This window comes from Chinchilla lanigera, unplaced genomic scaffold (assembly GCF_000276665.1).
Source record: "Chinchilla lanigera isolate Chin_1 unplaced genomic scaffold, ChiLan1.0 scaffold00057, whole genome shotgun sequence".
Taxonomy (NCBI): domain Eukaryota; kingdom Metazoa; phylum Chordata; class Mammalia; order Rodentia; family Chinchillidae; genus Chinchilla; species Chinchilla lanigera.
In genome coordinates, this window is record NW_004955458.1 from 444,178 (window position 1) to 470,574 (window position 26,397).

The 26,397-nt window shown below is 51.0% G+C and overlaps 3 protein-coding genes across 13 annotated transcripts in view; 1 reads left to right on the forward strand and 2 right to left on the reverse strand.

Moving 5' to 3' along the window:
* Csad (cysteine sulfinic acid decarboxylase) overlaps window positions 1-5,586 on the reverse strand; it is a 26,608-nt gene extending 21,022 nt beyond the window's left edge. For 2 of the 7 annotated variants that reach the window (XM_013520949.1, XM_013520947.1), the window contains exon 1: window positions 5,355-5,435. The gene's annotated coding sequence lies outside the window, so the exon portion shown is untranslated. The other 5 variants (XM_005397157.2, XM_013520948.1, XM_005397156.2 and 2 more) reach the window with 5 other exon arrangements.
* A 570-nt stretch (window positions 5,587-6,156) lies between these two features.
* Znf740 (zinc finger protein 740) lies at window positions 6,157-16,027 on the forward strand. Of its 4 annotated transcripts, none has more exons than XM_013520950.1 (6): window positions 6,157-6,246; window positions 10,060-10,209; window positions 10,537-10,626; window positions 11,089-11,212; window positions 11,491-11,609; window positions 12,862-16,027. In XM_013520950.1, the coding sequence occupies exons 1-6, from the start codon at window positions 6,238-6,240 to the stop codon at window positions 12,949-12,951; spliced, it is 582 nt and encodes a 193-aa protein (XP_013376404.1). In that variant the 5' UTR covers window positions 6,157-6,237; the 3' UTR covers window positions 12,952-16,027. The 4 variants fall into 4 exon arrangements, with proteins under 4 accessions (XP_013376404.1, XP_013376406.1, XP_013376407.1 ...); XM_013520952.1 differs by having other exon boundaries at window positions 12,952-16,027; XM_005397153.2 differs by lacking the exon at window positions 6,157-6,246 and adding an exon at window positions 6,253-6,445.
* Window positions 16,028-16,441: 414 nt separating this feature from the next.
* The window catches only part of Itgb7 (integrin, beta 7), a 17,743-nt gene continuing 7,787 nt past the window's right edge, over window positions 16,442-26,397 (reverse strand). For both annotated transcript variants that reach the window (XM_013520946.1, XM_005397161.2), the window contains exons 2-16: window positions 25,458-25,505; window positions 24,890-25,093; window positions 22,757-22,958; window positions 22,514-22,684; window positions 21,640-21,881; window positions 21,141-21,299; window positions 20,764-20,859; window positions 20,528-20,617; window positions 19,321-19,464; window positions 18,874-19,067; window positions 18,165-18,388; window positions 17,732-17,951; window positions 17,384-17,592; window positions 16,915-17,075; window positions 16,442-16,719 (exon numbers count right to left, since the gene is read on the reverse strand). In XM_013520946.1, coding sequence (XP_013376400.1) covers window positions 16,639-16,719; window positions 16,915-17,075; window positions 17,384-17,592; window positions 17,732-17,951; window positions 18,165-18,388; window positions 18,874-19,067; window positions 19,321-19,464; window positions 20,528-20,617; window positions 20,764-20,859; window positions 21,141-21,299; window positions 21,640-21,881; window positions 22,514-22,684; window positions 22,757-22,958; window positions 24,890-25,090 — 2,394 coding nt within the window. In that variant the 5' untranslated portion in view covers window positions 25,091-25,093; window positions 25,458-25,505 and the 3' untranslated portion in view covers window positions 16,442-16,638. The remainder of the gene's footprint in view (window positions 16,720-16,914; window positions 17,076-17,383; window positions 17,593-17,731; window positions 17,952-18,164; window positions 18,389-18,873; window positions 19,068-19,320; window positions 19,465-20,527; window positions 20,618-20,763; window positions 20,860-21,140; window positions 21,300-21,639; window positions 21,882-22,513; window positions 22,685-22,756; window positions 22,959-24,889; window positions 25,094-25,457; window positions 25,506-26,397) is intronic.

Genomic DNA, 26,397 nt, shown 5'->3' on the forward strand with positions numbered 1-26,397 from the left:
TAAATAAATAAATAAATAATAAAAAAATAAATAAAAGGAGACAGTTTTTCTCAGTTCTAAACTGTACGTTCCTGCACAGTGAGGACTAAAGGGTACCTTTCATTGAATAAAGCACCAAATATGAAATAGGCATCCCCCAAAATGTTTCCATCTTCCCCACTCTCCTCTTCCCTCCCCCAAGGTCTTTTTTTTTTTTTTTTGAGAAAGGGTCTCACTATGTAGTTCAGGCTGGCCTTGAACTATGTAGCCCAGGTTGGCCTCAAATTTGCAGCAATCCTCCTGCCTCAGATTACAGGTGTGTGTCACTACTCCCAGCCTTCCCCCAGGGTCTTGCACAAAGGTAATCTAAAAACACTTGTTGGGGCTGGAGATTTAGCTCAGTGGCACTGCACCTGCCTGGCAAGCGCAAGGTTGTGAGTTTGATTCCCGGTACCAGAAAAAAACCAATAAATAAATTAATTAATTCAATTAAATAAATTAAATAAATAAAAACATTTGTTGACTCTATCAACTACTGTACTTAGGCAAACTGGAAATAATACTCCATTCTGCTTGCATTTGATTTGCATAAATCAGGAATCTCTACTAACAGCAACTTAGATTTGAGAAGGGTTTTTTTTTTTTTCTATTTAAACTATTCTCATCTATTACCTTATTTGATCCTCACAACAGTAGGAGAAGCCAGGTGTGGTGGTACACATCTGCTGAGGCAGGAGGATTACAAGTTCAAGCTTTTTCAATTACCGGTACCAAAAAAAGAAAAAACACAAACTCAAGCCCAACCTGGGCACTGCAACTAAGCAAGGTCCTGTCACAAAAAATAAGAAAGGCTGGGTATGCAGCTTAAAGTGAAGGCTTTGGATTCAACCTCTAACACAACAACAACACCAAAAAAAAGTACTACAAATTAGCTAGAATAAATATTTATTTATCTATTCATTCTTATCTGTCTCTTGGGTTAGAAAGAGTGAACTAATTTGTCCAAGATTACAAAAGTAGCATGGAGCAGCCCTAGGTCACAGATTTTCTGATTTCTAGGCTCAGATCTCTATAGCACCGGTCACTTTTAAAGCTGACATTTTGGGGCTTTCAGTTTACCCCCTCACAATAGCTGTCTATCCTCTTTTTTCCCCATCTTTTCCTCCAAATAAATTGTCTTTTGTTATATCTGACATTTCTCACTACTTTTTCCTATATACAAAAATAAATTGTAGTTGTGATAAAGATACACACTGAAAATCTACAACTATCAGCATAGCAGCAGGAAGTACAGGGAAATGTTTTAATAAAAAAACTAAAAAGCCACAGGCAAATTTAGCAACTTGAAACTTTTAAATTTCTGTGTAAGGATAGACACCATGAAAATGGTTAAAGATAAGTTAAAATAGTTAAAGATCAGTACCTGTCTACACAAAGCACAACATCCTGGCTTTATTTTTCTTACTCATATTACCCAGTGCTTTTCAAAATGGTCTTTGCAGAGCCAGGCATGGTAATGCACGCCTATAACCCCAGCACTCATGAGGCTGAGGCAGGAGGGTCACTGGGAGTTCAAGGCCAGCCTAGACTGCATAGTGAAACCCTGTTTCAGAAAAACCAAAAAAAAACAAAGAAGTTTTTTGCAACCTTTGATGGCTCACACCTGTAATCCCAGCACTTGGGAGGCTGAGACAGGAGGACTGCCACAAATTCAAGGTCGGCCTTGGCTACCTAGTGAGTTCAAGACCAGCCTGCACTACCACAAAAAGACCAATACCAGGAGCCTGGAATGACAGCCACTCAGTAAGCAGAGACATGAGGATGGAAGTATGAAGCCAGCCTGGGCCACTTAGCAAAACCCTGTCTTAAAACGAAAAACAAAAAAAGGGGGCTGGAGATAGCACAAAAGTAGAGCACTGGACTGGCACATTTAAGGTCAGAAGCACAGCCCTACCTCCATCTATTCTGCTCTCAAAAGAAGCTGGAAGACAGATAAAAAGAGTAACAGTTACAAGACGAACAGAATTTTTGTCAATCAATAACAAATGATCTACTCTTTTTGCATGGGCCAAGATATGAACAGGCAGTTTACAAAAGCAATTAAAATAAGCAGCTACTTGGGAGGCTGAGGCAGGAGGAGCACAAGTTGAAGGACAGCCTAGGCAACTTAACAACACTGCATCTCAGAACTTAACAGAAGGGTTGGGGCTGTCACTCAGTGGTCAAGAGCCCCTGGGTTTGAATGGAGACTATAGGAGAAGAGATGGCTAACTTTACTATTAATGACATATTAATGACAACAGAAATTGAAAGACTAAAATAGTATTTTCACTCATAAAATCAGTACCTGTCTACACAAAGCACAACATCCAGCCTTGCCAAGGTAGTAGAATTAGAGACGGTCACACGTGCTCCTAAATGAGTGCATACATTCAGTTTTGCTGCAAAACTTTTGAAATTCACTTTCAAACTCAATTAAAACTTAAAAGGTACTGTGTATGACTGTAAATATATATATATATGGATGTTCATTATAGCATTGTTTATAAGAAAAAACCAAGAACCCCAAAGGTTCACTAGACAGAACTATATAAATATAAATTGGAATTGTGGGCAATTCTTTTTGTTTTTGGTTTTCTGAAACAGGAATCTCACTATGCAGCTCAAGTTTTTCTTGAACTCATCTGGCCTAGAACTCAGACCCTTCTGCCTCAGCCTTCTGAGTGCCAGGATAACAGATGTGTACTACCCCACCCGGCCAATTCTGTGTAATTTTACAAATTTCTTTTTCTTTTTTGACAGTCTCACTATATTGCTCATACTCATTAGTTCAAGCAATCCTCCTGCCTCAATCACCAAGTATAGCTGGGACTACTGGCATGTAACACTTTGCTCAACTCCTGTTATGAAACAATTTTTAAGAAGTATGGGGCTGTGGGTGTAGCTCAATGGTAGACCTCTTGTCTGGCAATAGCAAAGCATGGGTTTGAGTCTCACCATTCCATTCCCAGTAGGGGGCAGGGGAGGGTTGGGTGGTAAACTGAGGGGCTAGAGTCCTGGCACCATATGCAGGCAAGAGAAGCCTTGGGTTCATCTCCAATACCACAAACGGAGACGACGGAGAACCAACATACATGTCTAAAATACACTGGCACATTATAGGTGCTCAATAAATATGCACTGGGCAAAAACATTTTTATCTAAACAGTAGCCTGGTATACAGTATATTAAACTGACAAAATTAATTATCAGGAGCAAAGAATAATACAGGGAGAGACTAAACATTTTTAGCTTTTTTTACTTTGTACTGGATTGGTAAAAGTAAGGATGAATTTTTTTTGTTTGTTTTTTGTTTTTTGTTTTTTTCTCTGGTACCGGGAACCGAACTCACGACCTTGCGCTTGCCAGGCAGGCGCTTTTGAGGATGAATTTTTTTTTCCAATTAATTTCTAGCCAGGCATGATGACCCACACCTGTAATCCCACCAGTGGGGAGGCTGAGGCAGCAGAACTGCTGCAAATTGGAGGCTAGCTGGACTACACAGTGAGTTCAAGGCCAACATGAATTACATAGGAGCCAGGCAACGTGATGCAAGCCTGTAATCCTAGCACTCAAGAGGCTGAGGTAGGAGGATCGTTGTGAGTTCGAGACCAGCCTGGACTACAAAGTGAGCTCAAGGCCAGCCTGAACTGCATAGAGAGACCCTGCTCGCCCCCCCAAAAAAAGGCACCATGAACTACATAGGAAGACCTTGTCTCAAAAAAAAATTCTGCGACTTTTCTTTCTCTTTTCATTTTATCTCAACTTTAGGATGATCCTAACAGCACAAAAAAATTTTTTTCAATGTCCCCAAGTGTACAGTGCTCAGGAAAATAAAATTTGTGTATCAGTTGGGGAATCCTTGTCTTTTTTCACTATACAAAGACTTTATTTCAATATTACTATTAGTTCTTCTAAACTCACAACCTGATAGCACCTATAGCAGAAATTGGGACTTAAATGACATTTCCATCTCTAGGAGGACCCCTCCTGATAGCTAAAGTTGAGATAGGCTCGCCAGGTGTGGTGGCGCATGCCTGTAATCCCAGCACTCAGGAGGCTGAGGCAGGAGGATCGTTGTGAGTTCGAGACCAGGCTGGGCTACAAAGTAAGCTCAAGGCCAGCCTGAGCTGCATATCCAGACCCTGTCTCAAAAAGACAAAAAAGAAAAAAAGAGAAAGAGAGATAGGCTCAACTTTTCGTTTTCCTAAGGTAACCTGGTACAGAGTTCAACCTGCATGGCAAAGTGTCCAACAAGACTAGTCTACTGCAGGGAGTCCTAGCTCTGCAGCGAGGAGGCCGGCAGCGTGGAGGCCACAACTAGACCGCCTGAAATAAAGGTGGACAGGTAGGAGGCTTTAACGTCTGCGGGGACAGGAGCCGGGCAGCCTCGGGCTACTCAAGGACTGCCTTGAGAAAGCACTCATTTTCAGACTGTGTTTGATTGCAACAGGCAGGGCCTTGCAAAGAAAGCTCACTTCGCTCCAGTCACTCCAGGTGACCCCAACATCTGGAGAGCAATTCCAGATGGCAAGCTTAGAGAATGACAACCATGGCCGAAGATCGGAGTACGAACTATTCTTCTATTGGGGCGTCTGGCCTAGGAATGATGGAAGGCAGAAGAGTGGAGCTTCTTCAGGTGTTTCAACTAGCTCACACACCAAACCCACAGCGAAATAGCCCCTAGCTCCTAGAGATTTCCGGGCCCCGATTCTTGCCCTCATTCAAAATGGCAGCCAAGGTTCGTCTGCGGCACTGCGCATGCGCAAGATCTTCAGCACGCCCCCTCCCATCCTCCCGCGCGCCGCCCCACCCACTCGCCAAGCTGCGACGCTCCGCGTGTCCTCAACCTCACCTCCTTTCTGCCTGCCCCCGCCTGTCCAGGCTCCCAGGCCCGGAAGTGGATGTTGCCGCTCGGCGGAGAAGACGAGGGGGAGGGGAAGTGCTTCCGGGGAAACGGGCCCCGGGTTGGTGTTTGTAAACTTGCCTCGGTCCCGGCGGGGGCAGCGGCAGCCGCGGGGTTGGCACTGTGTGCTGAGGCCTGGAGGAGGCGCCGCGCGGCAGGGGAGACATCGGGAGGCCGCGCCTGGCAGGTAGGCGCACGCCTCGGGGAGCGCAGCGTCGTCCGGGCGGACGGCAGCGCCTGAGCTGCTCGTAGGCCGTGGGCGCCGCGCGGGAAGGGGGAGGGGAGGGGAAGAGAGGAGGGGCGCGTGGCGGAGGGAGGGCGCCTCGCGCGCGCACCGCCTCTCGCCCGCCCGCGCGTGCCGCCGCGTCCCCCGCCCGGGAAAGGGGGGCTCGCGCTGCGGGGACGCGGGGACGCGGGCACGAGCACGCACCTCGCGCGCTGCTCGGCGTTCTCCGGCTCTCGCCGATCGGTGTGGCCGGCGCTGTGGCTACCTGGCTGGCAGGAGGGAGGGGCGTGCCGCGCAGCTCTTGGCTCCGGCTGCCCACCCTCCACCTCTGCAGCGAGTTCCGGTACCTTCGGGCGAACTTGGAGCACGCACGCGTAGGGGCACTGCTAGTCCGCTGTCTGCCCACCGCCTCGGCACCCAGCGATGGCCCCCGAGCCTTCTTCCACCCCTGCTCTGACCGTCTCCCCGGAGTGCCAGCTTTGCGGGCCAGCCCACTTGGCACAAAAACCCCGAAGGGCCTCCGCCCCCTTCTTCCAGTCCTAAGATGGCAAATCCAAGCAGCTAGCCTGTTGGCAGAGTTCTTCCGTAGGAAGCCCCACTTTTGCTCCTGGTGGCTGCCCCTCCTTGCCCAGGAGACCAGTTCTTCCACCGACCTAGAAGGAAAGCTCTTCCTGACTCTGAACGTCACAGAGTGCCCAGCAAAAATAAAGCTCAGCGTGTTACTTGGTGGGTGGCCCGAGGATGTTGCCTTTAAGGGCCCTGCCTCCCTTTCTGATTTCAGGTTTCTGGAGCAGATCAAGAGTTTCATCAAGAGAATTTAAGTGGAAAATCAAGACTGGCAGACTTTGCTTCCTTCAGACAATAGGCAGAAGCCAGGCAGAAGCCAAGGATTGTTGGAACACCTGTTTTCCCTTTGAAGGGCACTAAATTCTTTTGGAAGACAAAGGCAGGTCAATATGGGAGCAGGACACAAAGGACATGGAGCCATTACCGTGATTTGGTGACAGTTCTTCAGACAGCAGTGTCTTAAGGAAAGCTGGGTCAAGGAACTCCTGGACTTTTGGGTTCGGTTAAGTGAGAAATCAGCATGGCTCAGGTAAAAAGCTCTAGAGTCCTCCTTCAAGATCACTGGGAAGCCTGTTTGCAGATTCACTCTTGAATGCTGCCTTAGACAACAATATTGACCAACCCCAGTGAGCCGAGCTCTGTGTTAAGCACCAGGGGGAGATCTAGAGGAAGGAAAGGAGACAGGCCACAGCCCCTGCCTTCAGGGAGCTTCCAGTCAAATGAAGGAGGTAGGCCATACTGCATCACAGGCACCGGGGGGATATTGGCAAAGCAACATGTACTCAGTGTCCATCTGGTACATTAAATGCTGAGGGGAATAAGGGAGTGGTGGATAGTTGGGTGAATGCTTCATTTGTTGTTGGATTTTTTTCTTTTTTTTAAACAAGAATTTATTGAACCCCTGTTACATGCAAGGCATTGTGGTGAGAATACAAAGATGAATAAGATTGTCCTAATTCCCAGTAAGCTTCCAGGCTAGTTGGGGTGGGGTGGGGTGGGGTGGGATGGGGTGGGTAGGGTAGAAAGACAGTCTGTTTACTTTTATATTCACAAGGCTTTGCATAGTTGCTGGCTGGTGGTAGGGACTATGAATCTGTTGATAGAAGGAATTTGTAATAATAGGTTACGTACACTGCAGAGTGGTACTTCTGCCTAGATGGAAAAATGAGGAAATTTGCAGGATGCATAGAATTTTCCTAAACAAGCAGAGAAGGACATTCACCCAAGGTAAACTGTGAGCAGAGGCGTACAGCAATAGGAGGATGTCATTCAGTGGTTGTGGAGCAAAATATTTATTGGGAGTTGTGAGGGAGAGAGTTGTTTCTTGGTGAGATAAGGCAGAGTACAATCTAAAGGCCTTTTATGCCTTGCTAAGGAGTTAGGCTTTGTAGGAGATAGAGACTCCCTAAAGGATGTTAAGCAACAGAATGTCAGATTGGTATATTTAGAAGGTAATTAATTGTGAGTGAATGCATATTTGCAGTTTTCACTTCTCATAAGGTGAGGGCAGGAGGATCAAAAGAGGCTAGCCTGAGCAACATAATGACACCCCATCTCAAAATAAAAAGGGGTAAAAGGATAGCACAGTGGTAAAGCACATGCCTAACATGTATAAGACACTAGATTTAATCTCTGCCACCAAAAAAATCAAAGAAAAAGGAAGAAGAAAGTGTTGATGTGGAGGATGGATTAGAGGGACAAAATAACAGTGGTGCCTCGGTTCACAAACTTGATTGTTTCCGTAATTCTGTTTGAAAACTGAGTTGAATGAGAACCACATCAAATTCACTGTTGACTTTATGGGGAAATCTGATTCCGTTCTGGTCCGGTTCAGTTTGCAACCAGAATTGTAGAGAGACTTGAGTTAGTGAACCGAGGTGCCCCACAGGACAGTCCTCTGGGTGGAAATTCTGTTGTGCACACATCCCCAGAGCTGCTGCTAGCTGTCTTCCAAGGAACGCCCCTACCAGCCTCACCAGGATGGCAGCCTGATTATAGTGTAATTGGCTTTCTTCCAGCTGCTTCTGCGTGCACAGCTTCCTCCTCCATGCAGAGTAGGAACCCTTTGACTTCTTCCTTTGTCTGTGTGCAGCCCACTCCTCTGGACCTTGTTCTGAAAAAGGCTGCAGTTCACGAAGCACTAACCTTGTGCCGAGCACTGCTGAGCATTTACATCTTAGTTTAATTCTTATCCGCCCTGTGAGGATGAGCACTGTGACAGGAATCTTGCATTGAAGAAAACTGAAGTTTAAAAGATGGAGTAACCCGTCCAAGATTACATGGTACAAATAGCAGAATTAAGATTCGAACTCCTGGGCCAGGGATGTAGCTGAGCAGCATAGTACCTGCCTGGCAAGCATGAGGCCCTGAGTTTGATTCCTGGTACCAAAAAGAAAAAAGGGGAAAAAAAAGATTTTCAACTCCTGACTTTTCTTTCCAAAATCCCTGAAAGTGGGGTAAGGGTTCCCAAGACAAATTGATTATCTTTGGGGTTTTTTGTTTGTTGGTTTTTTTTTGTTGGGTTTTTTTTTTTTTTTTTGTCTTTTTGAGACAGGGTCTTGCCATGCAGTTCAGGCTGGCCTTGAGCACACTTTGTAGCCCAGGCTGGTCTCAAACTTGCAACGATCCTCCTGCCTCAGCCTTGATCCTCCTGCCTCAGCCTCGCAAGTGCTAGGATTACAGGCGTGCGCCACCACGCCCGGCTGACAAACTGATTGTCTGAAAGGAATTTCTTTATAAATTTGGGAGTTTCTTGAGCAACTTTTTCTTCAGTTGGGCATGGTATTGCATCCCTGTAATCCAAGCACTACGGGAGGCTGAGGAAGATCACAAATTCATGTCCAACCTGAGCAACTTAGCAAGACTTTGTGTCAAAATCTAAATTTGAGCAGGGCATGGTGTGTACACCTGTAAGCCCAGCACTCAGGAGGCTGAGACAGGAGGATAGTCATGAGATCAAGGCCAGCCTGGACTACATGAAACAGGGTCTTGGTATGTGGTCCAGGCTGGCTTGAACTCACTGTGTAGCCCAGGCTAGCATCCAGTTTATAGCAATCCTCCTGCCTCAGCCTCCTGGTCATTGGGATTAGAGGTGTAAGACACCATGCCTGACTAAAGTTTAAGCTTTTTAGAAAGGGTTGGGGAAGTTGGGCATGGTGACGCATGCTTGTAATCCCAGTAATTGGGAGGCTGAAGCGGGAGGATTGCCACAAGTTTGAGGCCAGCCTGAGCTACCTAGCAAGACCCTGTCTCAAAAATAAATAATTAAAAGGACTGAGGGTATAACTCAGTGCAGAGTCCCTAGGTTCCATCCCAAGTACCAAAAAATTTTTTTGTGTAGTAAGGAGAGTGTTTTGTTTTGTTTTGTTTTTGAATGGCTAAACAAGGTCTGAAGACTACGGTAGTGAAAAGAGGTTACATTATTTGCTTAAATATCTCTTAAGTAGCCAGGTACAGTGGCACAGGCCTGTAATCCCAATATTTGAAAGCTGAGGCAGGAGAATGGCTATAAGTTCAGTGCTAGCCCGGACTACATAGTGAGCTCAAGGATATCCTGCACTACATAGTAAGACCCTGTCTCAAAAAAAAAAAAAAAAACCTTTAAGTAATATTTTTAGTGTTAGGGTAGGGGGAAAAAAACGTGGACTTATGATGCACACATACTAATGGCCTAAAGAAGTTAAAAGAAATTGTGTGTTTTAACTCCAGAGTCTTTCCAGGCAATTTAAATTTTATATCTGCCATAATCAGGAGGCTTTAGGCAGTTTAAAATCTGAAGATGAGGGGCTGGGGATTTAGCTCAGTGGCAAAGCGCCTGCCTGGCAAGCGCAAGGTCGTGAGTTCGGTTCCTGGTACCAGAGAAAAACCAAAAAAAAAATCTGAAGATGAGAGAGAAATACAGGTACATGTTTAGCACCAATAAGGTCCACCAATCAAAAGTGGGCTCCGAAGCGGAGTACTACTACAGGGAGGAGGAGGAGAGTCCTGAGGAATCTCCCACTTCAGTGGGTCAGCTGAACAGACCTTGTACCCACTTGCACATAAAACCTAGAAACAGCTTCAGAGTAATGTGAGCCAGGCACACTGTGTGGTCACGGTACCAGTGACAGAGTATCCATACTCCTTGTTTGTCAACTCAGACTGTCTCAGTGGTGAGGACGACAGGAAGGGTCTTGCATCCTGGTGAGATGGGGCAGGGGTGACTCCTGCGGGGTGCAAGGTTTGCTGGTGAGGAGGGGCATTCCCTAGAGAGATGCGGTAGGGGTAGCTGGGTGTGAGATTAGCCTTGCCCCGCCCTGCACTGTGCCAGGTCCCTGACTATATTTATCTTCTTTTGACACAGGCAAGTCTGCTGGCTTGTGAAGGCCTGGCGGGGGTGAGTTTGGTGCCTACTGCGGCCAGCAAGAAGATGATGCTCAGCCCGATCACCAGCAAGCAGACTGAGAATGGCGAGCGGGCCGGCAGCCCGGATGTGCTGAGGTGCTCGAGCCAGGTACAGCCCTTGAGTCCCGCATGGCAGCTGAGGCCTGGGGGCGATGCTTTCTGCCAAGAGATGCCAAGCTTGAGTGTTCGGTGCTTCCATTTAGGAAGTGGGAAAGGGCATCCAGCTGGGTAGTGAGTGAACGGGCACTTCAGAGAGCTAAGGAAAACTCTCCACACGCAGCTGTTGAGACCAGGGTGCACGGAGAGGAGGCAGATGAGTGCCTTTTCTCCCTGCTTGGAACTCACGCTTTGCTTTCATTTATAAATCATCAGAAAGCAGCATTTGGTTTCTTATTCTGAAATGGACTGTGAGTTTAGATTTGATTTGTCTTCAAAGGGCCACCGAAAAGACAATGATAAGTCCCGGAGCCGTAAAGATGACGACAGCTTGGCTGAGGCCTCTCATTCCAAAAAGACTGTTAAAAAGGCAGGTAATGGGGTACTTCCCCAAACGGGTACAGTTTGGGCTCGGGTAATCTTCCTCTTTCTTCCCACTGTGACTCACCCTGGAGCTTTCTCTGAACACTTTGGTCCCTCATAGCCAGGGAGTGTATTCGTTGATTTCAGCCAGAGTCCACTTAAGTAGTGGATGTCTGTCCTTGCCAGAACATCCTTGGTACTGGTCGGGAGCATGGCCTGTACTGTCGCCACTGTGGCAAGGGTGTGCCAGTGTGAGCTGAGGTCATACTCAGTGTTGGCTGTGAAGAAGGCAGGTTACTACTCCACCTCCTTCTCAAGAAGTCTCTTAACTCCAAGGCAGACAGGCAATGGTAGCCCCTTCAGACCACATCAGAGTGAGTCTTCATCGGGCAGCTAAAAGTCACCCCAGAGTAGAATGGTCTCTAGGAAGAGACTGACATGACATGACATGCCTGATTATTGCCCCCAGGTGGTGGTAGTGGAACAAAATGGTTCTTTTCAAGTAAAGATTCCAAAAAATTTTATTTGCGAGCACTGCTTTGGAGCCTTTAGGAGCAGTTACCACCTCAAGAGGCACATCCTTATTCATACTGGTAAGTCTCTTGCTTGTATTCAAAGGGGCAAATAGTCTATAGCTTGTATTCTGTGTGGCTGTGTAGCTGGCTAGTTGGATTTATTTTCCAGGGGAAATATTAGAGATGGAAGAAGAGGATGAGCAAAGGAAGTAGAATGCATGGCTCTGTGCCACCAAGATAGCAGCTTTTGGGACCCTTCCACATACATGATAGCCTAGGTATCCGGGAAGATAACTGGGTTGTGATCCCTGTGATATATACCTCCTGATACTTATTTCTCTCTCCACCTGGGCCAGGTGAGAAACCATTTGAGTGTGATATTTGTGATATGCGCTTCATCCAGAAGTACCACCTGGAACGCCACAAGCGTGTGCACAGTGGTGAAAAGCCTTACCAGTGTGAACGATGTCATCAGGTAAGGCTCACGCATCATCCCTGCCCACTACAGCACCACATGTAAACTTTCTTCCCCACTGCTGCCTGATAAGGGGGCCACCTGGCGTAATAGACTCGGTACCTCAGGATGAAGTGCATCTTGCTGGCTGTATGCAGCTGACCATAGAAATAGGGTCATGGGACTGTTACAATAATAACAGCATTTCTTAAACATTTGCTCTGTGCTAGGCACTGTGAGAACATGCTTTACACGGATTTTTTTTTTTTTTTTTTAAGTTAATCTTCACCTTGGCTCCATAAGGTAGTTAGTTGTATTGTCTTCGTTTCGAATATGGGGAAATTGGAATTCAGAAAAGTTGTTTCTCAGGGACACTGAAGATCAAGGGCAGAGTCAGGATTCAGTCCAACATCAGAGCTCGTGCAGCTTGGAAGAAGAGATAGAATCTCTGCCCTGAGAGTCAGATTCTGATCTGATGGGAATATGGTGTCAGGACCAAAATAAGACAAGAACAAGAGATAGTAGCTGATGTTTCTGGATGCTTTGCTAGGTCTTAGATTTCGTTTCACACTCTTACACTAAATCTTCACAACACTAGAGTGAAAGTCCCTTGAGGGAGGCTTTGTTTCTCTCTTTTTTTTGTTGTTTTTTTTGTTTTTTTTGTTTTTCTCCGGTACCGGGAACCGAACTCACGACCTTGCGCTTGCCAGGCAGGCGCTTTTGCTGCTGAGCTAGATCCCCAGGCCAGCTTTGTCTCTCTTGTTCTCCACCCTATCCTCAATGCCAAGAACTATATCTGCTTGAGAGAGATACTCAGTATTCATTGAACAAAGCAGCTATGCTGTGAGTAGGTACTTCCAGCCTCCTGTTACAGGTGAATGTACAGACTAAGGGCCTTTAACTTACCTGGGGTCACTACTGAGTGACAGAACCAGGCATGTGGGCTCTAGCACCTGCCTTTTTTTGTTTGTTTGTTTTCATTTTCTGAGATAAGGTCTTGTAGTTCAAGCTGGCCTTGGACTCACTGTATAGCCTAGGCCAGCCTCAGACTCAGTAATCCTCCTACCCTGTCCTCCCGGGAGCTGGGATTACAGGTATGCACCACCACACTCGGCTGCTCCACCTGCATTCGTAAGCACTTTATGCTCATGCATCTGTGCACGTCCTAAGGGGACATAGGTTGTTATACATGTGCCTTCCATGGGGGATATGAGCTGGTTAACAGGCAGCTAAGTTTCTCCTTTTAGGCACTTAATCATCCCTCTCTCCTCAGTGTTTTTCTCGGACAGATCGATTACTCAGACACAAACGGATGTGCCAAGGGTGCCAGTCCAAGACTTCCGACGGGCAGTTTTCTCTATAGGTGCAAGGGGCCCTGGGTGGTGGGAGTGATCAGAAGAATCTACTGAAGAGTGCACCCTCTCGGGTCTGATGGTCCCACCACCACCTCATCTGACCTGTCCCCCTCCTGGCAGAGTGGACCCAGGAGGCCAGAAGAGTGCTTCAGGGGACAGTGACTCCAGAGCCTGTGCTCTGTAAATAATCTGAGACTGTGAGTATGTCGGGAAGTTCCTTCAGCATTCCTGGCTAGGGAACTAGTCCCTGGACCCGTGGCTGAGGTCATAGATGGGGACTTAACGGTGTAGGACCAAGACTGAAGTGTGGCTCCCACAGCCTTGGACTCCAGCTGGCAGCTGAAATGGAAAAGATGGGGGAAGGGGATTCTGTTCTGTTCTGTTCTTGTTTTTGTTTATCTGAAAGCAGTTTCAGCAGGTAACTGTGGATGCCGTAATCTGGAGGCATAAAGTCCTGGTCCAAAGCAGGGACTGTGGCTGCCCTCCCCAGAACTGAGCTTTTAGCTATCATAGACCCTCAGCATTCCACAGACCTGCGTCTCACCTCCTCTTTGAGGAAGGATAAGATCAGGGATGGCAGCCGAAATTACTTTGGCCTTCTTATACACTGTAGAGACAAAAGGAAAAACGGGCGGAGCAGACAAGGGCTGGATCCAAGAAAAGTGGGCAGTACCTCTTACCTCCTCAGAAGAGCAAGAGTTGTGCCCATGGGTGTTGTCATGGCCTGTGCCGTACTGGTACCTGCTAAGGTCAGCTCAAGTGCCTTTTGGAGGAAACTTGGGTGAGAGGGACCCACAAAGTCCTTTTCCTTCTCTCTGGGCCACTGGTCTTGGACACGGTTTGTGGCTACCTCACTGTCATTGACTCCTAAAGCGAGAACAGAGATTTTGAGCAAGGAGTCATTTTCAATCGAGTTCTGTCCTTGTGCCCTCTTAGAGATAACCCAGGACTAGTCCCAAGTTGGCGAACAGCTGTTTAGGAAATGAGGATTTGGCAGCCTCTGACACAACTGCTGAGCAGTAGATTCAGTTCTTCCTGCCACATCCTATCACTGTATTCAGATAGAGGAGATAGGGGTCTGGCCTTGGGTCTCAAAGAACAGGATCTTGGCCTCCTTAGTAGCTGTCCCACCCAACAAAGAATGGGGCAGGAGGAATGCTGCAGAGAAGGGACCGCAGAGAGAAACCTAATCTGGGTTTTATTCTTAACGTGTTCTTTGTTCCTCTCTGCTCCAAAACCACCACCATGTCTGCCCCAAGAAAAGTGATTGTGTGTGTGTGTGGAACATGAGTGTTCATGTCTGTATGCTTGGAGGAGATGTTGTATTACTGAACCAAACCCTTCTCTGGCCCTTGGCCTAAGAGAGATGAACATAAAACAGCTGTCTCCCACTCATACCTGAAAGTAGCTTGAGTGCCAGCAGGAGCTGAGGAATCCATTTAGGGAACAGAAGAGCTTTGTTCGATAAGGGTTTTTTCAGATCAATTCAACAGGCTGGTGTGTCGGGTGTTTCTGACCCAAACCAGGACTTGCGTGTGTGAATTTTTTAAGATGAAATAAAAGGTCCTCTTCCTTCCTGCTAAAGGAAGGATCTCTTATGACAGGTTCCAGAGTTTGGTTAACCACGTAACAGGTGAGAATGGGGGGGACTGTCCTCAGAGTAATCATGGAGACTGGGTGAACCTGAGCCCCAAACTGTTGACAGGATCTGAAATGGCAGCCTCCAGGAAGTGTGGTTCATTACCTGGAAAATGTGGGGAATAGGCAACAGCAGCAGACTCCTGGCTACTACCTATTCTAGGGATTGGTGCGGGTAGAGACCCTCCATTCCTGTGAGGTAGAAATATTTCAGGGAAGAATAAAGGAGACATGGCACCCTTTAGCTTTTCTCTGATGGCATCTGAGTTCCTTTGGAGGAGACGCTGAGGAATGTCCGCTGCCATGTGTTACAGCTTTATACTGACACTCCTGTTCGATGTCCGCAACCCACACCTTGGTCCTTGGATCCGCCCTGTGGTCCCTGCAAGCAGGGTCGTATTTCTGCATGTGAGCCAGCCCCCTTCCTATTAGAGGGCTCTGCCGGGGCTGGGGTTCTGTCATTCAACTCTGGAAAGGAGGATACACTGAGAAAGTCATTCTCCCAAAAGTGCTTTTCAAAGTGGGAGCCCTGTCCCTGCCCCTTGGAGCTGATCTTTCTGGGAGGACGAGTGTGTGAGGAGAGTCACGTGAGTGACTGTGCCCCTATGTGTGTGAATGTGTGTGCGAGGTCAGAGCATGCCCTGGCCCTCACGGACATCAGCTTCCTGCCTGGGTGGGTAGGTGGGAACTCCTGAGCATGTGTGCAGATGGCTGAAGCAGCACCGGCCCTGCCAAGGCCTGGGCGTGGGGGAGCTCGGGAGCAGGTGGTTAGTCCAGTTGTTCAGGTGCTGATGTTCCTGGCAGTGGATGTATGAGGAGACCAGCAAAGGGGTGACAGAGGCCCAGGAGCCCCACTTCTACCCCAGAGAACCTGCAGACCAGGACCACTGCAAAGGCTGCTGGGCTCCATGCCCACTCCTCCTGAGCTGGAAAGATGCCTCAGGGGTGTGGGAGTGGAGAAGTGGAGCCAGGGCGGCCCCTGAGAGCAGGACATGCAGTTGAGGGGCCTGGGAAAGATAGTGCCGGTTTCTGGTTGGGTTCCTGTACCAGGCCTGACCAGCTCTGCCCTTCCCAGCACCCCATCTTTTCGTCCATTCCCCCCTTGTCATCACTTAGCTACTGATTGTGCCCCATGGCTTGGCACTGGAGAGGTTAAATGAGTGGAGCCCACTACAACCTTTAACCCTCTCCCAGATGCTCTTGGCCTCTGCTGCAGCCCTGGGGCTTTCGTCTTCAGCAATCCCCCCTTACCCTCCCTCTCCACCTTTTTTTTTTTTTAATATACTTATTTTGCTATGGGGGAGGGGACTTAAATGAACAAGATCACTTTTAAATGGTAGTTTTTATAAGATGTTATAAACTTGTATCTTTTTACCATTAAAGTGCAGTGTATGTTCCTTCGTGATATATTTAGGATATTTAAATAAAAAGAAGGGGACTTTTCTATATCCTATCTCCTTTTTGGGAAGACTGTCCTTTGGCAAAGCTCTTTCACTGGGAGCCAGAGTGATTTTAGTGGTTTTCATTTCCTCTCCCTAATATAAACAGCCAATCCCGCAATTTCCAGCACCCTGTTAAAATTCCCCCCTCTCCACTGAGGAGCAACAAGTAGAAGCAGAAAGGGCATCAGTTCTGAGGAAAGGAGCACACAGCAGGACAGACAGGGTCAGATGCCAGCCAAGGCTGTGCCGCCGGCGCAGTCTGCGCACCTGAGCAGGGACCCCTGCGAGTCCCGCAGACTCCGGGCCTGGAGAGGTGGGTCCCAGGCTGCTCTCTGCCTAGCTACCCAGAGGAAAAACGGACCTGGCCTTTCCTGAAGCCCAGACTGAAAGCATTGGTGGGGCGGAGCAAAGCAACAGCTGTGGTCTGGAGTGTGACACTTTATTGCGTACTTGCATGAGATGGAAAACAGGGTTGCAGCAGCAGGAAGCTGCCCTTTGGGTGTCACTAGAAACCAGGTAGGGTGGTAGCCGCCCCTCAGCTGCAGATGAGTCCCCAGTCAGGCTGCTGCCTGCTAGGCGCTGCCCGCCCTCCCACTGTTCTTCAGGGCAGGGCCTTCAGGGACTGAGGTTCTCTTTGCTTTGAAACTTGGGGTTTTTGGTGGTGGTAACAGCGCTTTTGTAGAGAGGATTGCTGTCCTGTGGGGGAAAATGCAAATGAGGAGGGCAAATCTCAGGATTGCTCCTCCCCTTTGTCCAGTCCTAAGAGCTGAAGGAAGTGAGCGGAGGGAGGCACCCAGGTAGAAAGGGTGGAGTAGGGAAGCAGCAAGGAATGGACCCAGCCAAGGAACCAAACCTGGAGAGCCCAGCCCAGCGGGACAGGAGGGCCCTCACCTGCTTCCAGTTGAGTTGCAGCCGCTCCTTCTCAAAACGGCTGTACTCTCTGCGGTCGTAGATTTCCACTGAGAGCCGGTAAGCCAGGACCAGCCCCAGTCCCACTGCCACGATGCCCCCTATGCAGCCCAGCACAATGGCCAGGGTACGGTCTGCTCGCTCTGTGGGGCAGAAACAACTTGAACCCCTGGCAGCCTGGACATAAGGACACCTCAGCATTGCCTACAGTATGTCCAGCTCCCAACCCTGTCACCCAACGCAGAGGGAAAGCCAGGAGGGTCCTTGCGGCAAACCAGTGGCACGCGTGCTGTAGTGGGCTTTTTGCCATCACCGGCCCAGAGCCCTAGCCACATTACCTCTGCTCTGCCTGACTTCACAGCTTTGCTTCCCTTCTTCCCACCCATCCCCACTCTGAGGCCCCACTGTCAAACTCCAAGGCACTATTGATGTCCCGGTGTCCTTCACTCACTCTCTTGGGGTCTCACTCGCAGCACAACTCGACCTCCAGCCTCATCCTCCACCAGGAAGAAGAACAGCTGGTTGTCCTGTGTCTTCTCTTTACACCAGCCATCATCCAGGATGGGTCCTTGCACCAGCGTCACATTGGCATGGGCACAAGCCATGCTGCAGTTGGCAGCCAGGGGACCAGTCCCAAAGGCTCCACATTCTGCACAGTCCCTGTGCAGTGAATACCAGTAAGTCACCAGCTGGGCAGTTGTCACCCTCTGGCCCTTCCTCACCTTGTGCTGGAAGGGGCAGGGGGTTGCTCAGCAAGCCACACTGGTCTACCCCCAAGACGCAAGACCTGAAGCCTCACCTGTGTTCTTCACATGGTGTCTTGCAGCCTGGGCACTGGTCACACAGAGCACCATAGTAGCCATCCAGGCACTGGCAGCGGTTGCATTTGCAGTGTCCATGTCCACTGCAGAGGCCTCCCGCAGGACTAACACAGTTGTCTGTGTCCCCACTGCACTCGCATGCTCTGCCTGTGCGGTTGGCTTGACAGTGACACACACCACAGCGACAGCGGCCAAAGCCTGGGGTAGAGCCATCCACAGGGTGACAACATACTCGCCACAGTCAGCCATCATACGCCCCCACAGGACCATGCACAAATGCCTCTCAAACGTGCCAGGCACATCCTCCAAGCTAGCAGACTGTCCGAGGCCCCCAGTGCCTGAGAGTCCCAGTATTAAGTGCCCTCGGGAGGACCCCTCGAACCCTGCCCTTCTCCCAAAGGATCTAGGTACCTCCACAGAGGATGCCCTGGTGTCGCTCACAGCCAGCATCGTCACATTCACACAGCAGCCCAGAGCTCTGGCCGCTGCAGCTGCAGCGTCCACACTGGCACCGTCCCTTCCCGCTGCACAGGGGCCCTGTCCCATTGGGGGCCCGGCACCCAGACTCCAGGTCTGGGGAGGACAGGTCAGCCTCAGAGCACTCACAGAGCCGACCTAGGCGGCCGGGGAGACAACTGGAAGAAGGCACAGGAGAGACCTGCATCAGTCTAACTGTTCCTGGCCTGTCTCTCAGGACTCCTGTAACCCTAGGGGTTTTGTGTTTTGTTTTTTTTTTTGAGACAGGATCTCTCTATGTAATGCAGCCTGACCTTGAACTCACTCTGTAGCCCCAGGCTGTCCTCAAACTCAGGAGGATCCTTCTGCCTCAGCCTCCTGAGTGCTGGGATTACAGGTGTGCACCACCGTGCTCAGCTAAACCCAGGTTAAAAGCACTGGAGAAAAACAAGTGCCTGAAGTGCCAGGACCAGTGGAGCATCAAGGGTGGAGGCAGGGAAGGGTGGAGTTCTGCTCCAGGGCAGGGCTTGGGGCTATCAGGGAAACTGCAGTCAGGAGCCCTGGAGGTCTAGGGGCCCCCAGTGGGAGGGTGGGAAGTAAAGGAGGAACATGAGGGGTGGCCACTATGGAGATCAGCTGGGTGAAGGTACGGGGAGGCCCTCACCTACACATCCCGCACTGAAGCTGCCCCTGGCCGTCACTGCAGTGCGGAGCCTGGAGCTGGGTGTCATTGCAGTTACAGTCACACAGTGTGTGCAGCTCCACAGTCACTTCCTCGGAGAAGCCACGAGCTCGGAGCCTCAGGAGGTGGGGCTCTGGGAGGCAGTGGGTAGCTCCCAGAGTAACCCAGAAGTTCACCTGAAGGCGGGGCAGGCGGGGGCCCGGACTGAGTGACATGCGCACACGGGTAGGAAATGTCAAGGTGCACAATCATGCTAACACCTATCTCCCACAAACACACTTGAGGAAGCCGTGCATTAAAGTCCCTCAGAAAGGATGAGTGCGAGCCTAGCCTGCGTCCGCACGTGCCCTGTGCCCGCCCCCATCCTTCACCACCTGCGTCAGTGTTCCGCACCCCACCTCCATCCTGCCGATCCCAGCCGTTTCTCACCGTCTGGTTGACGCGAACATGGTTGCACTGTCCTCGGACCCCCTCACCCTCCTCCTTCTCAGAACCCCCACACCAGGATTCATAAGAGATGTGGACCCCAGGAGGGAGTGAAGAGTGTTCAAGGGTCACAGTGGATGACAGGCTCTGCGGGACAAGAAGGAGGAGCCTTGTGAGAGTAGAGCTCCTGACCACACCCTCCGTCCTTGCCAGCCATTCCAATTCTATCTGAACTTGCCCTCTGCCGCCCGGGGCTCTGTCTATCCTTCCCGATGAGGAGGCATTCCTGGGCGAGGACCCGTGAGAGAACTGAGGGATTCCTGGGATCCTACAGCATGGCAGCCCAGCTGCCAGCAAAGACCACAGGGATTGTCAAGTACTATAAATGTGCAGTGGCTGTCAAACCCCAGGTCAGGACATGTAACCTGTATGCACAGCACATGTGGTCCAAAGGCAGATTCATTACATGCAGTTTGCCCTGGGAAATCTGATGCTGTCTCAGAAATTTTCTCACCATGGCTTAGGCTGTGGTCCCTGTCAAGAATCTTACAATCAGGGCTGGGGGTTTAGCTCAGCGGCACAGCGCCTGCCTGGCAAGCACGAGGTCGTGAGTTCAATTCCTCGTACCAGAAAAAAAAACAAAACAAAAAAGGAATCCTACAACTGGCTGGGCATGGTGGCGCACGCCTGTAATCCCAGCACTTGGGAGGCTGAGGCAGGAGGATTGTCTCAAGTTCGAGACCAGCCTGAGCTACAAAATGAGCTCAAGGCCAGCCTGAACTGCATAGCGAGACCCTGCCTCAAAAAGACAAAAAAAAAAAAAAAAAAAAAAAAAAAAAAAAAAAGAATCCTACAATCTAGACACAGAGATACAGCAGTGGTCCAAAGAATACTTTGGACTTTTTATTCCACTTCTAAAAGTCTCTGGTTCTGCTGGCACACATCTGTAATCCCAGCACTTGGGATCACCATGAGTTTAAGGCCAGCCTGAACTACATAGTGAGACCCCATCTCAAAAAAACAAAAACACACACAAAATTTATGAATGTAAGAGTGATCTACCCATGACAGTCACATGCAGGCTGTAGGAGCAGCTGTGGAATGGTAGAATTGAAAAGTAGCCATGCCCTTGGTTCTCCACCCCAGGTGAAGACCCCTTTCCACCTCACCCTTGTGGCTACTCTCGCCGCTCCCCCCCAGGCTGGCTCACGTGGTAAGCGTCCATGATGAGCTGCACCACATTGCTGGAGTCCTCACTCAGCTCTCCCACTGCAGACTTGGGAATCATCTGGCTCAGCTCCTGAGTTAGGAGTTGAGGAAACAGTGGCGCACAGCTCTAAGAATCTGGGCTGCTAGAGCCCGGAAAGGAGGCACATGGCAGCGAGGAGATTGGTCTGGAGCAACTGAGGAAGGCGGGGGCAGGGAAGGTCTGCACTCAGCCCTCACCTGGTAGATGGGCAGTGTGGCACTGGTGACAGCAAAGATGGGCTGGATGTTTGCTGCAGAGAGGACCTGGGCTACCTGACCCACAGAGGGGTAGTCCTGAGGCAAGGAGTGGGGACAAGGTGAGTACCACAGGTCTCCCCACCATGTGCCGGGTGCCCTCAGCCCAGGAAACCCAGGACCCGGGGTTCCACCAGCTGGAAGAGTTCTGGAGGCTTAGTAAAGCGAAGGTGGTAAGGAGGTTTCCCACCCCAGCATCTGGGGCCAGAGAGATGGCAGCATATCTACAGGATGGTTGCCAAGGAGGAGTGTGGGGGCGGGGCGGGGAGTGGGGGCCACAGGGGCTCGGATGAAGAGGGCTGCAGTGAGGAGGCACTCACGAACTCTGAGCTGCGACTGTAGAGGCCATTGCTGTCCAGGTGGCAGTGCCCATCACTGGGCATGAAAATGCCACCCAACTTCCCATCCCCAGCTGTGTGGAATGTGTCATCTGAAGTGAACACCAGAAGCCGGGACACATTTCTCCAGCCAATCTGCTCCTGTGGTAGGGGGGCACTGGGCTCTGGACCTGCGCACGGCCCTAGAGCCGCCTCAGCCAGCCCCGTGAGCCGCACGCCCCGGCCTCCAGCTCCCTGCTTCTCCTGCCTCCCCAGCCCCCAAAACAGAGCTGCTACGAGCGAAGGAGTGAAGTGGACAAAGGAGCCTTTTCCTCCAGGTACTGTATTTCACTCCAATCCACCAGGTAATTGTTAAAATAAGTATGCAAACAACAGTGAAAATGATACGAATGGCACCCCGAGAGAATCAGGCACTACTCAACTATCGGGCAAGCCTGGCGAGGCAGTCATTCAGACCGTCCTCCCAGCCCCACCTCCTCACCTGGCAGAGGGCAGCCTGCAGAATGGCATCGAAGCCGCCTTCAGGTGAGTCCAGGTTGCCAGACACGTTCTGGCGCCCCACCTCCCGCTGGAAGGCCTGAGCGTCCCCCGTGAGGGACAGCACATGGTGAAAGCTGAAGGGTGACTGGCAGGCCTCCCGCCGGCTGGGGCAGGGGTGGCGCAGCTTGGAGGGCACTGTGCTCACAAAGGGCAGCACTGTTTTGTCCACAAAGGAGCCAAAACCTGGGGTTGGGCAGAAAGGCTGTGCCAGGGGTCACTAGTGACTCGGAGGGAGGAGCCCATGGAAAGGGAAGGGCTGGTCCTAGAGAGGCGATGGGCAGTGCACCTAGAAGCCAGGGACCCAGTACCCAGCAAAGGCTGAGACCCCCCCCCCCGTTGGGGATGGGGGCAGGGGGATTAAGAAAAGAACACAACAGGCAGATGGGGGCTTCCTAAAGGCTGAGGAAAACCAGGATGTCAGCGATAGAAGCAGCAGGAGGCAAAGGAGAGGTTCTTGCGGGCAGGAGAGATGAGCACAGAACCGAGAGCAGGGACCGTGGCAGGGAGCGTTGTCCAGGAGACGCTGGGCTGAGACGGTGGCATCAGGGCCCTGTCCAGTTTGTTAGGTCGGGGGCAGCTGCGTGAACACTATTGCTCCAGTCCCCGGGCTTCAGCCCTCCTGTAAAGTGAGGGGTCCTACTGCACAGCCTACGCCCCCTCCAGCTGTGACCCAGAAGATGGTGTTTCTTGGGAGAGAAGTCAGGAGCCCGTGGCCTGGCAGGTCTGTTAAACACTGGGCGAGGGCAGGGGGTGGGGCCATGAGTCCAGGACTCAGACGGAGCTAAGGCAGGTGGAAGGTAGCCGCAGAGGCTCACCGATGCGCACGGACTGGGTGACATTCTGGAGCTCGTCCAGCAGGTCCTTCCCCAGCTGGCGCACGCGTTCCAGGTCGTCCTTCATGGAGTAACTCAGGTCCATAAGGTAGTACAAGTCCACCGGGTATCCCGCGGCGCGGAGGAAACGGACCCGGAGCCGCTGGGGCTCCCCTGGGCGGGCGCACGAGGGTCAGCCGAGCACTCGGACCTCAGCCCAGACCTCCCCGCCTCCCCGGGACTCACCTGGTCGCAGCGCGACCCGGACCTGCTGTGGCGCCAGCTGCGTGGCCCCCTCGCCGCGGACGCCGTGGCTGAGCGGCTCGTTCCGCAGCACCTCCTGCCGGCCGCGGGGCTCCTCCACCTCCTGTGCCGGGCAGCCCCGCGCCAGCAGCTCCTCGCGCCGCGCACAGCGCCGCGCCTCCGCCTCCCCCGAGGCGGTGAAGTTCTGGGCGCGAGGAGAGGCGTGTCGGGACTCCGGTGCGCTCTGCCCCTGCCCGCTCCCAGAACCACCCCTCGAATTGATCCCAATCATCCGTTCCTCCGCTCTCAGGCAACTCCCAGAGCGCCTCTGGTTCCCTCCGCTCTCCTCTCCAGCTGGCCTGGAACCCTGGCCCTTTCTTCCTTGTCAGAGCCCCCGCTTCCTATAGCAGTCCCTTCCCCTCCCCTTTTCTTCTTCCCCCAATCTCCCCCTAGGGCCACAGACTTCCTGCTGAGAGCTCGACCTCACTACCACAGAAAGCGTCCAGCGTCCCTTGCATGCTCAGATCAGGATGGGAAGGGGGTCAGGCTAAGACCCCCCGTTCTTGGAGAGAAGGAGGACAGGGTCGGAGAGGAGCCACCTTCCCCCCGTGTGTCTGGTACCCCTGAGCTGACTGGCAAGCCGCACGGGAAGGAAATGGTTAGAGTGGCTTCTCAGCTGGCACAGGGACTGGAGAAGGCAGACAAGACCTGACTGTCCTGAGGCTCATCTTCCCAACCGCAGCCTGGCACCTCTGCCTCGGGGCCTCCTGCAGACTGAGTGCATGTCTACCCTTCCTGTTCCCCCGGATGCACTGCCTACCTTTCTCCCGGACCCCTCTCACTGTGCCCTGAATCCTCCAGCCCCACCCAGCCGGGGCCTGCACTGACCTAACTCATCTTCCTGTGAGAGGGATGGCAGTCCTGCCCCTCCCCCAGCTCGGTAGCCTGGGGGCTCTGCTGTGAGCCTGGCCTCTTTAAGGCATCAACAAAGAACAGCCTTGTGCCATCAGCCAAGGAGATTTTGCAGCCTACTTAGCCACTTAGGAAGCTCAAGGCTTCCCGCACACTCCCACCACAAGCACACAGACCTGTGGAAGCCTTCCCTTCCTCCTGCTCACCCAGCTGCACCTCCAGAAACAGAGACTCAGAAACCCAGGCGCTTTCTGCTACAGACTGGACTGTACACTCCCCAAATTCCTGTTAACCCGCAGTGTGTTGGTATTTGGAGATGGGGCTGTTGGGAGGTAATTAGATTTAGATGAAGTATGAGGGTGGCCCTTGTGATGGGATTAGTGCCCTTAGAAACACCAGGGAGCTTGGGCCTCTCTCTCTCTGCTATGCAAAGATATAACAAGCTAGGTGAAGGACCTTCACTGGGGAACCAAATCAGCCAGCACTTTGATCTTGGCCTTCCCAGCCTCCCAAATTATAAGAAATAAATTCTTCTTGTCCAGCATGGTAATACATGCCTGAATTCCCAGCATGCTGGAGGCTGAGGCAGGAGGACTCCAACGACTTCAAAGCCAATCTGGGTTACATAGCAAATTCAAGGCCAGCCTGAACTACATGAGACTCTACTTTAAAAAATTTTAAAAAAATAAATAAATAAAAATTTTAAAAGCCAAAGAAGAGAAAGAAAGAAATCCTGTAATTTAAGCCACCCAGCCAGGCAGATAGCTTAGCGGCACAGCGCCTGCCTGGCAAGCAGAAGGTCCTGAGTTCGATTCCCAGGGCCAGAAAAACCCAGACAAAACAAAGCAGTAAACAAGATCCATATGGATTTGGACGCTATCCCTCTCTTCACATCTAAGCCGCCCAATCTGTGGTGTCCTGTTAGGGCACCCTGAAGTGGCCAACACATTTTAACAGTCACGTGCTCTTCTGCAGTCAGGCTCACAAGTCCACACTCACATAAATACACAGATACAAATCTAATCGTTCATGCACAGGAAACATGTAAGCACGTGAATGCACATTCACACAGTCCCACAGAGCAGCCCTGCGCACACACTCTCAGTCGCATGTGAGACTGCAGAGAGTACCTAGAACAATCTCACGTGACTGCACAGCCGCACACGTACATCCGGGCTGTGCACACACGGACACACGGCTCAAAGGCTGCAGGCCCGTCTTTACCAGTTGTTTGCACCATGCACAGCTCGGGTGTGAGAGGATGCACTTCTGGCAGGAGGGGGCTGGCTGGCAGGACCCCGGCAGGGACCGGTCTGGATCCCCCCATTCTGTGGCCTCCCCTGGGGATGGGATCTCGGCGTCCAACTCACTCTCAGCTCTGCCCAGCACCAGCAGGAAGACAAGAGGCACTGACAAAACCACCATGGCCTGTACAAGGACATAAAGGGGGCATGTGAGTCCTCAGGACCTCTAAGCTCTCAGTCCTCCCAACTGCGGTTGCCACTCCCAGATCTTTATCGCTCCTCAGTTTCACATCCCCCTTGGATTCAGCAGTTTCTTCAAAATGGCAGGAAGGGGTTGAACCAGGCCAGGAAAGCAGCCTTCAAGCAGACCGGTCCTTCCTGTGTGCAGACTTCACGCGGACACAGTGGCCCCAAAGGGTCTGAGGACTGCGCTTGGAGGCACCCAGGGCTGTGCCCGGGTCTCCCCACCAAGACTCCACGCAGTAGTAGAGGCAGAACCAAGCAAAACACCGGATCTGTCCCGCCGCAGCCCCAGCCCAGGTACTCACTGGATGTGGGGCACGTCAGGCTTTCTGTCTGGGCCTCAGTCTCCGCATCTGTAAAGTGAGGGAGTTGCATAAACAATCTGACTAAGCTGACAGCCTTTACAGCTTGCACAGTCTTGGGTTCTAACTAAGAAGTGCAGGTTGCTAAGCAGGAAGGCAAAGAAAAAAGGCTGCAGCAAAAAAAAAAAAAGATGCTGGAGCAGATGGCGTGTGTGAGGGTCAGGGAAGGGTGTTCTACTTGGTGGATGAGGAATGAAGGTTAGATGAGGGGAAGAACTTCCTTTTTTGTTCCTTTGGAAGCCCATGGCCTTCACACCTGACCTACATCCCCTCCCTTTTTATTTTTAGACAGGGTCTCATTAAGTCACTAAGTTGCCCACACCGGGCTCAAACTTTGCATCCTCCTGCCTCAGTCTCCCAGAATGTGCTACCATACCTGGTGAAGAACTTCCTAAAGGTTCAGAGTAAGGGAGGAAGCCCAAGGTTGGTAACATTTCCTGGGCTGGGGATTTAGCTCAGCGGCAAAAGCGCCTGTCTGGCATGTGCAAGGTCGTGAGTTCGGTTCCCGGTACCGGAGAAAAACCAAAAAATAAATAAATAAATAATAAAGTAAGGTAACATTTCCTCTTTCCTGTACTTTGCACAAAGGGTGCAAAAGAGCCTGGATACAAGGTAATTCCTGGCAAAATCTCTAGGAAAACCATGCAAATTCCTTTTTTTTTGGTACCAGGAATGGAACTTATGACCTCAGGCTTGCCAGGCAAACGCCTGTGCTGCTGAGCTACATCCCCAGCCCCAAGTTCCTAATTTCTAAAAATTAATTAGAAAAAAATTAATAAGAGCTAAGCATGGTGGCACACACCTGGAATCCCAGCACTCAGAAGGCTGAGGCAGGAGGGTCACTATGAGTTTGCCTGGGCTACACACTGTGTGTATAGCCTGG